Source organism: Hibiscus syriacus, unplaced genomic scaffold (genome assembly GCF_006381635.1).
Source record: "Hibiscus syriacus cultivar Baekdansim isolate YM2019G1 unplaced genomic scaffold, ASM638163v2 tig00110156_pilon, whole genome shotgun sequence".
Lineage (NCBI taxonomy): Eukaryota > Viridiplantae > Streptophyta > Magnoliopsida > Malvales > Malvaceae > Hibiscus > Hibiscus syriacus.
Window position 1 is genome coordinate 3,809,193 of NW_024062606.1, and position 10,523 is coordinate 3,819,715.

General features: G+C 36.1%; 1 protein-coding gene and 1 pseudogene across 1 annotated transcript; one reads left to right on the forward strand and one right to left on the reverse strand.

Annotated features, from left to right (window-relative positions):
• The first annotated feature begins 525 nt into the window (after positions 1-525).
• LOC120216133 lies at positions 526-6,008 on the forward strand (annotated as a pseudogene).
• Positions 6,009-7,117: 1,109 nt separating this feature from the next.
• LOC120215880 (reticulon-like protein B1) lies at positions 7,118-9,724 on the reverse strand. Its single transcript, XM_039213409.1, has 5 exons — positions 9,468-9,724; positions 8,566-8,746; positions 8,333-8,474; positions 7,355-7,424; positions 7,118-7,275 (listed from the first exon to the last, which is right to left on the reverse strand). Exons 1-5 carry the CDS (start codon positions 9,664-9,666, stop codon positions 7,118-7,120), a joined length of 750 nt encoding a protein of 249 aa, XP_039069340.1. The 5' UTR covers positions 9,667-9,724.
• Positions 9,725-10,523: the final 799 nt, after the last annotated feature.

The window sequence follows — 10,523 nt, forward strand, 5'->3', positions numbered from 1 at the left end:
GAAAGTTAATCAAATAAATATAAATTGAATTTTATTTCTATAAATATATAAAATATTTGAAACTGATTTATAATATTTGACAAATTATTTCACAACTGATTTAATTTTATAATATTTCACCACTGATTTATCTCTAAAAATATATAAAATATTTGAAAGCATTATCATTTATCACAACGAAAATGTTTTTTTTTTCTTACACTATGATTAGTGAAATAAATAAAAAAATCAATAAAAATAAAATAAATAAACAAGGAGAGAAGCCGGTCACCGGAAAAGTAAAAAAGAAAACAAAGCCAAAAGCAAAGTAAAAACTTTCACGTTTGTTTTTTTCCCGGGAAAATAGTATTTGTATAGCAATTTCGTCGCTATAGTGTATGTATAGCATGCTATAAATAGTTGAGAAGGCAGGCTAATAGCTTTAGAGTTCTTTACCTGTCAAAATACCCTTTAAATCAATGTTTTATTTGGCCTAATATATATATATATAGCTAAATTCATTTTCTCTTCGATTCTCAACAACCCTTTATTTATTTTTTCATCTCTGAAACCTCCCTTTCCCTTCCATTTTCCTTTCTCTTGAATCTTCTCTCCTCCTTGGGTGTGTTTTTATAGGAATATTTGGAAGTTTTTGTTAAAAAGGATCGAACTTGTATCTGCCAAGATAGAACAAAGGAGGAAGAAGAAGGGAGAAAGACAACAAAAGGTGAAGTTTTTGTCTTTTTATAAGGAAAAAAACGGTTCTTTTTGTGTTGTTAAACAGGGAAAATGGATCAAAAGGGGATGTTTTTGTCAGCTTTAAGTGTTGGGGTTGGTATTGGTGTTGGTCTTGGATTGGCCTCAGGGCAAACTGTGAGCAAATGGGCAGGCAACACCATTGCAGATGATGGTCTTACAGGGGAGCAGATTGAGCAGGAACTTATGAGACGAGTTATAGATGGAAAACTCTACATGGTCACTTTTGATGACTTTCCTTATTACCTTAGGTAAAGCCAATGATGGGTCCTTTTTCTTTGTTAAAAGGAAGATCAAATGATTTTTTTGTGACATACTGTCATCATTTGTTCTTGTGTTTGATATTGATCTCCATTCAATTATAGAAAGAGGAGAAACAAAAAGTTAGTTTTGGTATGTATCAACGCTCCATGTGCAATGGCCTGGCATGGAGGCATTCTTTGCACATGCTACTCAAAGCCATTTAACACCCTTGATCTTTTTATTTTGTTGCATTTTCTTGTGCTTTTTGGATGTATTTTGATTATATCAATTTACTCTTTTTTTGTTCTTCAGAGATATATTTTGGATCATGTATGGGCCATTGAATCTGTTCCCATTTTTGTCATGAAAGTTATGCAGACTGAGATTTATATTGATTCTTCAACATGATAATGCCTGTTGCATAGTGTTTGAAAATATCAATATTTATTTAATGATTTCAAGTTAGAATATAGACTAATTTTGGACACTCTTAGATCTTGAACTTCATGAAAGCTGCAGGCTTTGCTCTGGCTTTGAATGTTCCTTCATTTTATGTTATTTTGAGGGATTTCTTCCCCTTTTTGGGTAAAATTCTGAGGGACTCTGCCCCTTGATGACTGCTGTCAGGCCTTTTAGTTCTATTTTCTCATCAATTAAGTTTATTGGTCCACTGAAGTTGGAGAATTTACATCTTATTCAAAACATATACTACTAGAAGTTTAAGGCATTCATTCTGGTATTTTTTGAAGTTATACTAGTTTCACAAATTTGCTCCTTTTAATGGTGTTTAATACAGCAAAAGAACTCGGGCGTTATTGACGAGTACTGCATATTTCCAGTTAAAACAAAGCGACGTTTCGAGGCACACAAGGAACCTTTTTCCCGTCAGCAAAGCTATTTTGCTCTCAGGACCTACTGGTATGTATCTGGAATTGTTTTCTGTAATTCTACATAATGATGTTGTCTGTCCTAGTTCATTATTAACCTAGTGTTCTTCCTTTTTTATTCTTGTGAAGAGCTTTACCTGCAAATGCTTGCCAAGGCTTTGGCAAATCACTTTGAATCCAAGCTACTGCTTTTGGACCTTACTGATTTTTCTCTCAAGGTAAATAGGCACAACTTTAGTCATCATCGAGCTTCAACTGGCGCAGAATCCTACTTATTTGTTCTATGATTATCCTGTCACAGATGCAGAGCAAATATGGTTGTACCAAGAAAGAACTTGTAAGTTGTATTTTTGGTTTTGTTTTTTTAATGTGACTGTATGCACACATAGGGCATCGTTGTGCTTGACTCTGAAATTGAGTGATGTGGTTCAGCAATTTATCCCTTTGATGTGCCTTTCCGAGTTGATTCAATCTTATTGATTTGTGGTCGATATGATATTTACCAATGCATATCACACTCTAATTTAGTTGAATCTTTGGCAGGCTTTGAAGAGGTCAATCTCGGAGGTGACTTTCGATCGAATGAATGACTTGTTCGGTTCTTTTTCCCTCCTTCCACAAAGAGACGAAACAAACGGTATTCTTTCAACATGTTAAATGTACTTGTTAACCAAAGAAAATTGCCTACTTAGGCTTCATTTTTCTGCATTTTGATTCTCTGCTGAAGCCTGCTTGGGTAGTCATGTTCTTGTTATTTTGTTTTTGATTCATCTTCATTAGATAACCTTCTCGGTTTTACTTTTCACTTGTCATCTTAATCTCTTCATGTCTTATTGGTTCTCCATTTCTGTACTTTATTTCAGTGTAGTTTTAACTAAGATTCTTCTTACAGGCACATTTCGTCGACATGGTAGTACTACTGATATAAAGTCCAGGTAAACACTTTTATCCTTTAGCTTATCCCATTTTCACGGTACAAGAGTACAAAGTGGTTATCGACTTATCGTATTTAGTGGCCGGTTGTTATCGCTGGATTGGTGTGTCCCCTATTACCTTCTTGTTCATTCATTTGCAGGGCTACGGAAGGTTCGAGCAATCTTCCGAAGCACAAAAGAAATGTCTCTACATCATCCGAGATGAGTTGCATCTCTTTGACTTCAGCTGTCACAAATCCAGGTTACCCTTCATATATCTTCTTTAATTCTTTCCGGAAAGCCTAATGATATGTATGGTTTTATCAATTATTACAGTCAAAAGGTTAAATTTATCGATAATCTTCGGCCCTCGTTTTTGTTTGTTGGGTCAGTGCACAAGCGAAGTAGGAGTTGGTGCTTCGATCGGAAACTTTTTCTGCAGTCACTTTACAAGGTATGCCGTAAATTCGAAGTAGTCATTTTGGTGATAAATCATGAATGATATTTCTAGATGATGATAATATTTTCCGAAACTTTTTCTGCAGTCACTTTACAAGGTATGCCTAATGATATTTCTTGCAGGTGCTGGTTTCGGTATCGGAAACCAGTTCCATCATCTTATACCTGAGGGATGTCGATAAGCTACTTCTTCAATCAGAACAGTTATATAATCTGTTTCAAAAGTTGTTGAACAAACTTCCGCATTCCGTTTTGATACTCGGTTCTAGGATGCTGGGCACAGAAGACGAATACAGGGAGGTCGACGAGAGGCTCTCGGTAATATTCCCATACAATATCGAGATCAAACCACCCGAAGATGGAAAACATCTTGATATCTGGAAAGCCAGACTCGAGGAGGATATGAAAGTGCTTCAAGTTCAAGATAACAGAAACCACATTGCCGAGGTACTTGCAGCAAATGACCTCGAATGCGATGATTTGAGTTTGATCTGTCATGCGGACACCATGATCTTAGGTAATTATATCGAAGAAATCGTGGTATCGGCAATCTCATATCACTTGATGAACAATAAGAATCCGGAATACCGAAACGGAAAGCTTGTTATATCATCCAAGAGCTTGTCCCATGGATTGAACATGTTCCAAGGAAAAGTTGTGAGAAGGATACCTTAAAATTGGAGACAAAAGCCGAGTCTGCCAAGGTTTTTCTCTAATGCTAGTTTGTGTTTTTGTAGAAATCAAGGATCTTGGTAATTTTATACTTATGGATTAAATGTTTACACCTCTTTGTTATCCTTAGGAAAATAAAGGAGTAAAGGCTGTAAGTGCAAAAACGGAACCGAAATCCGACACCGCTGCATCCGGAATAAAAAAGGAGACCGAGAAGACCCTTTCCGGTGTGAAGGAGGACGGAGAGAAGCCACGACGGGCAAAAGCACTTGTAAGTTGATGTATATTACCCCTTTTCTCGGGGGTTTTTTTCTTACCACTGATATAACGTTCGTGCAGGAAGTTCCTCCCGATAATGAGTTTGAGAAAAAAATAAGGGCCGAGGTTATCCCTGCTAAGGATATCGGAGTGACGTTTGCCGATATCGGTGCCATGGACAATATCAAAGAATCGCTTCAAGAGCTGGTCATGCTCCCTCTTCAAAGGCCGGATCTCTTCAAAGGCGGGCTTCTCAAGCCATGCAGGGGAATATTACTCTTTGGGCCTCCCGGTACCGGGAAAACAATGCTGGCAAAGGCCATTGCAAATGAAGCCGGAGCAAGTTTCATTAACGTCTCGATGTCCACCATCACGTCGAAATGGTTCGGCGAAGATGAAAAGAATGTGAAAGCATTGTTTACACTAGCAGCGAAGGTTGCGCCGACCATAATTTTCGTGGACGAGGTCGATAGCATGCTGGGGCAGAGGACTAGAGTCGGGGAGCATGAGGCTATGCGGAAAATTAAGAACGAGTTCATGACACATTGGGATGGCCTATTGACCAAAGCTGGCCGGCGGATTCTTGTCCTTGCTGCAACCAACAGGCCATTTGACCTTGACGAAGCAATAATTAGACGTTTCGAGCGCAGGTAAGTTCGACCGGCTTTGCTTACAGCTCGATATGAATTTGATAATATCTTATCTTACTCGTGTGCTTTCCATTCTGATCAGAATTATGGTCGGCCTTCCGTCCGTTGAGAGTCGGGAAACAATTTTGAGAACTTTATTGGCAAAAGAGAAAGTTGAAGATCTTGACTATAAGGAGCTTGCAACCATGACAGAAGGATACAGCGGAAGTGATCTCAAGGTTTGTATTCTATCTCACAACATTTATCATTGATTTATATCGAACTATTATCAACTAATGGCCTAAAAAAACTGCTACCGGAACAGAACTTGTGTGTGACGGCAGCTTATCGACCTGTTAGGGAGTTGTTGAAGCAAGAGAGGTTGAAGGATCAGGTGAACTACACTACCTCTTTGTTCTATTACCTTGTCTTCCTGTTACTCGAATCCAGTGACGATGTATCTTATCTATTTCCGATTTCAATAACTTTCCTATAGGAGAAGAAGAGGCTAGACAAGCACGTGGAAGATGCATCAGAGACGAAAGACAAGATAGAGCAACGAGTAATCTCTTTGAGGCCTTTAAACATGGAAGATATGAGACAAGCAAGGAATCAGGTAAGTTCTTGTCATTAACCTTGTGCCTGCAATGCTTCAACATCTTCATCGGCGAAGTTCGTGTTTTGCCATTAACCATCGGATGACGCATTCGAAAACTGTCACCGATTAGTCATATTAGTCTTATGTAAATCTGAAAAACACACCCTTTTATTTTCCATCTGCAATACCAATATCAAAGGTCATTTTAAATGCATGTAGGTTGCTGCTAGCTTTGCTTCCGAAGGTTCGGTAATGGCCGAGCTAAAGCAATGGAATGATTTATACGGCGAAGGGGGTTCGAGAAAGAAGGAACAGTTAACTTACTTCCTTTAGCTTGTAAAACAAGGCATCTCAAATCCTCATCGACAGAGTTCTCCATGAAAGATGCAAAATTTCCGTGATGCCAAAAGCCCTTCAACAAAAATACAAGTGTTCAACCATACTCACCGGCCTTACATGGGACGGGGTAGCATTGAAGATCGACAGCTCCGGCCCGGATCCAAAATGCCGAACAATACAACCACAGAGCTCTTGTTAGGGTGTGTGAATTACATTGACATATATATATATATGGCATTTGTATATGATGCTTGGACAATGGTTTTTTAGAGAAAATGTTACATGAACCATTTGGCGTCAATATTTTGGGTTTCAATGTTCTAAAGGAAGGGTGTTTTATTTTCCCCCAATTTTATTGGATTGTTTGGAGATTATTAGTTAAAAAAGTTTGTGATTAAATTATGAAATTTTTTTGGTTGCCCCACTTAGGTTCGCTTGAGACTAATATGTTTAACATAAGCCTCATTCGTTTTTTTAGTAATGCAATTTTATCTATGTACTAAAAACTTTGATTGTATATTTTTTTTTATTAATTTACGATCTTTACAAGTAATATTTGTTCAAACGCTTTCAACCGTTTAATAATGAATGTTTAAATATCATATAATTTCTACCAACATAGGTTAGTTCAAGTGGTAAGCAGTTTGATATCAAAGTAAGGTCTCGAGTTTGAGTCTTGTGTATGCAAAGATCTTTGTTGGGAGACTCATCCACCAAACTAGATAGTTCATACGAATAACTTCATGCTGGGGAGTGCTGAGAGACGATAAAGGTCGATAATAAGGTGTGCTGAGAGACAATGGCAATAGGGATTCCACAAAACAATTGGATCGTGCTCAGTCCTAGAGGCGGAGTACTGAGGAGTGTATGAGGTTTAAATGGTTCATTGGAACTTTGTGCGAGGAAACTGATTCTCGAGGTAGATAATAAGGAGGTATGGATGAACAGCCATAGGAAGGATCTTATGAATGTAGACCTCTCGATATGTCAACATGTCTAGAAGATGCTGGAAAGTGAATGGAATGGGAAATTAAGGTCAATCACGTTCACCGGGAGGGCAACCGATTAGCAGACTGCTTGGCTAAAATGAAACAAAATCAATTGGGAATAGTTCTAACGTTCACATCAGCTCCAGAAGACGCCAAAGTTTTGGTGAAGGCAGAAGAATGTAATTGGATTAGATTAATTAGTTCTAATCCATATATATATATATTTATGCACATACATGCATACAAAACACCAAACCATCTAAAAACTAACACATCCTTTGGGAACCATATTCAATGAGTATATCTGCAACTAAAACATAAAAGTTGGAACCGAGAGACCCAAAGATGATCAGTCACAATGAAAACAAAAATTGATTTCAGCAAAAGGAAATGTCTAATCTCTTTTCTTGCCTTTATTTATATTAGCCATAACCTTCTTCTCTAATATTACATACTGCTTCTTGATCTCAATTATTGCTTTCTCAGCATGTGCATCCACCTTGTCCTCGTATTTCTCGTACAACACCGGCACGGTGTAGAGCAGAAGAAACACTGTGTTATTACAAGTCTTCGTAAAATCCGGATGAATTTCAAGTGTTGCAAAAAAGACGAACAAAATCGAATTCCTTACCGATGTAGACCAATGTCAAGAAGTTGAAACAGCTCCCCAGAACTGAGATGGACCATAATCCAGCGACGGCCTAGAGAAGAGTAGACTAGTCAGTTCCATCCAAGAGTGGCTTTTAGTCTCTAAGTTTGACAATTTTCTCATTCCCCCCCCCCCTGAATTTGATTGTTTTCTTATTTTTAGTCCTTTAGATAACATGACACTCTAATATTGTTACACATGACATGACACAAAAATGTCATGTCATCAACTGAAAAATATGGACCAAAGGATCAAATTAAAAAAAGGGTAAACTACATCAGATATCACCCAACTTTAGATGTATCGTTTATACCACTGAACTTTCAATTTTGTCAATTATAGCACTGAACTTTGATTTTCGTTTCAATTATACCACTAAACTATTAAATCGTTAGTGGCACGATGACATGACTGGCAGGCGAAGACACCTCACAAAACGAGGTCGTTTTGATCTGGTTGTTAACGATTGAACAGCCCAGTGGTATAATTGAAACGAAAATCAAAGTTCAGTGCTATAATTGGCAAAATTGAAAGCTTAGTGGTATAAATGATACAAGGCCTAAAGTTCGGTGGTATCAGGTGTAGTTTACCCTTGAAAAAATACCAAATTCAAAGACTACAAGTTACTCTATCCCTTGTTTTCTTAGCAATAGCCTACACAAACATAACAGCTAGCAAAATACCTAGTAACTTTGAAGACATAGCACAAGTTGGATTCAAAGTGAGTGTGGGTATAGGTATATATCCAACATGAGCATGTTTCATATATTCTAGTTTCGTATTTTTGAAGAATCATAATATATATTCATATTCAAATATGTATCGAAAACGATTATTTTATATGAAGAAATGACACAGACTGTAACCAAATTCGTGCTAGAGATGGATTTTTCTTTATTATTTTTCAGAATATAATAGTTAACTAGAAGAAAGCAAGGAGGGACATTAACGTTAACATACACCGAGAAACGTCTTCAAATCTTTGCCGGTTGCAATGGTCCGCGCAACATTCACAGCTCGGTTAATTTCAGTAGATAAACAAGATGCAGCTTTAAGGAGACACTTCTCAGAGATCACAACTTCTGGGATCGTTGGTGGGGAACTTCGAATGAACAATGTTGATAAAGTTGAAATTAAGATTTTAATCACACAATCATACAAGGAACAAAAGAAGAATGATTGAAGAACCTTACTTGTTGATGAAATGTGAGGCATTGGACCATAGGAAAAGGACTGATAAAAAGAGTATCAATATGTGGCAAACCAGAGTGATCAAATGGTAATCAAGAACTTCAAAGAGAAACCAGAAAGTTGTTACGCCACCCAGCACGGCTCCAGAAACTCTCTTGTTCCTCCACAGAAGAATATCAGCAGCTGAAAATCAACATTGAATGAACATAAAAGACGATAGCAAATCATAGAAAAACAATAATCAGAGCTTTAATTGAGCAATGTCACAAGATTCATCTACTCATAATATCATTCACAACTCTCAAATTTTTCAAAAAAATACATTAAAATGAAGACGATTACGTTGAAATCCTCACTTTCGTAACTGGACTCAATCAAACAAAAGAACGAAGCAGGATTCTGAAAAACTAGCATGAAACTAAACGAAATAAATTACATAAACAGGGAAATGCATAAAAATGAAGACAATAGCATTGAAATCGTGGATTTTAAAGATTTCGTATCTGGACTCAATCAAGAGAGAGATAGAAAGCAGGATTCTGAATGGTAATTCTTTGATTTAAATATCAAATTAAGAAATCAATTAGTAAAACAGAGCATTTCATAGAAAGCGAGCAACTGATGCTGATATGATAAACTAAACATCGCCAAAACAATAAATAAAAATGAATTAGCAGAATCTAAATATACATACATATAAACGATAATCATACGGAATAGTTTTACGTTTTCCGGAGCCTAAGACTTGGTGAAGAAGCTTCGGAATAGTAATTCTTTGATTCAAACATCAGATTATGTAATCAATCAGTAAAACAGAGCATGCTATATAATGCCGATTTAATAAAAATGAATTCGCATAATCTATATTCACATATAAAAGATAAATCAAACGAAATAGTTTTACGTTTTCCGGCGCCTAAGACTTGGTGAAGAGGCTTCTCTCTGCCGAAGAGACGATAAACCTTGGACTTGAAAGGGAGTTTGTGGCCATGAGAGCGCTTGTCGTCGTCGGAGTCGGAGGAAGAGGAGGATGACTTACGGTGGATCTTGTCGGAGATCTTATCGGCGATCTCCTCCATCTTCGACTCGATGAGCTCCGCCATCGGATGCAATTTGCGGTTGGTTTCAAAGGATAGGAAGGCGTAAACCGAGGAGTTTAAATTTGTAAATGCCAAATGGGGATCCCAAGCTAAGGTCTTACGAGCGTAACGAAAAACGAGGGACGTGCTAATTTCTTGCATTGGTTATTTATTCTCTTGCCTCCCATTCGTTTTAAAAATCTCTTCTAATTGGATTAAGGCTGAAATGACATAAAATCCTATATTTTAACATTTGTATTTAGTTAAAATATTAGTTTAAACTAAAAATAAATACATAAATTATGTTTTTTTAGGTATTTAAACTATTTTTTTATCAAATTATATACTTAAATTATTATATTTAATTATTTTAAGTCCCAATATTTTTTCAATTAAAATTTTTTTCCGACTAATAAGATATTGACATGTCACACAAAACTTTGTAATTATTTTTTGTGAAAAAAACATTTTAGGGGCTTACAATAAAAATGAGAATAGTCGGTTAGGTCAAATTTATTTTCTGGATAAATTATACATTTAGTATCTAAACTATCAATTTTAGTTTGTTTTAGTATTTAAACTTTTAATTCTTTCAAAATCATATATGATATTTAGTTTTTGTTTCATTTTATTGCCTGACATTAAAAACTTAACGCATATAGTACATAAACTATCAATTTTGGTTTGTTTTAGTACCTAAACTTTTATTTTATTTTTTCAAAAACTAACATTAAATTTTAAATTGTGTACTAAAATGAAACAAAGCTAAGTTTTAGGTATAGTTTTGAAAAATTAAAAGTTTAGGTACTGAAACATTTCAAATTAATAATTTAAGTACTAAATACGTAATTTTAGTCTGTTGTAGTATTTAAACTTTCAAT

What these genes read in the sequence shown, in the direction of transcription:
- LOC120215880 (XM_039213409.1), bottom strand. Translation starts at nt 9,666, where the DNA reads ATGGCGGAGCTCATCGAGTCGAAGATGGAGGAGATCGCCGATAAGATC. An exon ending in AGTCTTAGGCGCCGGAAAAC is followed by an intron (nt 8,747 to 9,467) that starts GTAAAACTATTT and finishes GTTGATTTTCAG; the next exon opens with CTGCTGATATTCTTCTGTGG. An exon ending in GCCTCACATTTCATCAACAA is followed by an intron (nt 8,475 to 8,565) that starts GTAAGGTTCTTC and finishes GTTCATTCGAAG; the next exon opens with TTCCCCACCAACGATCCCAG.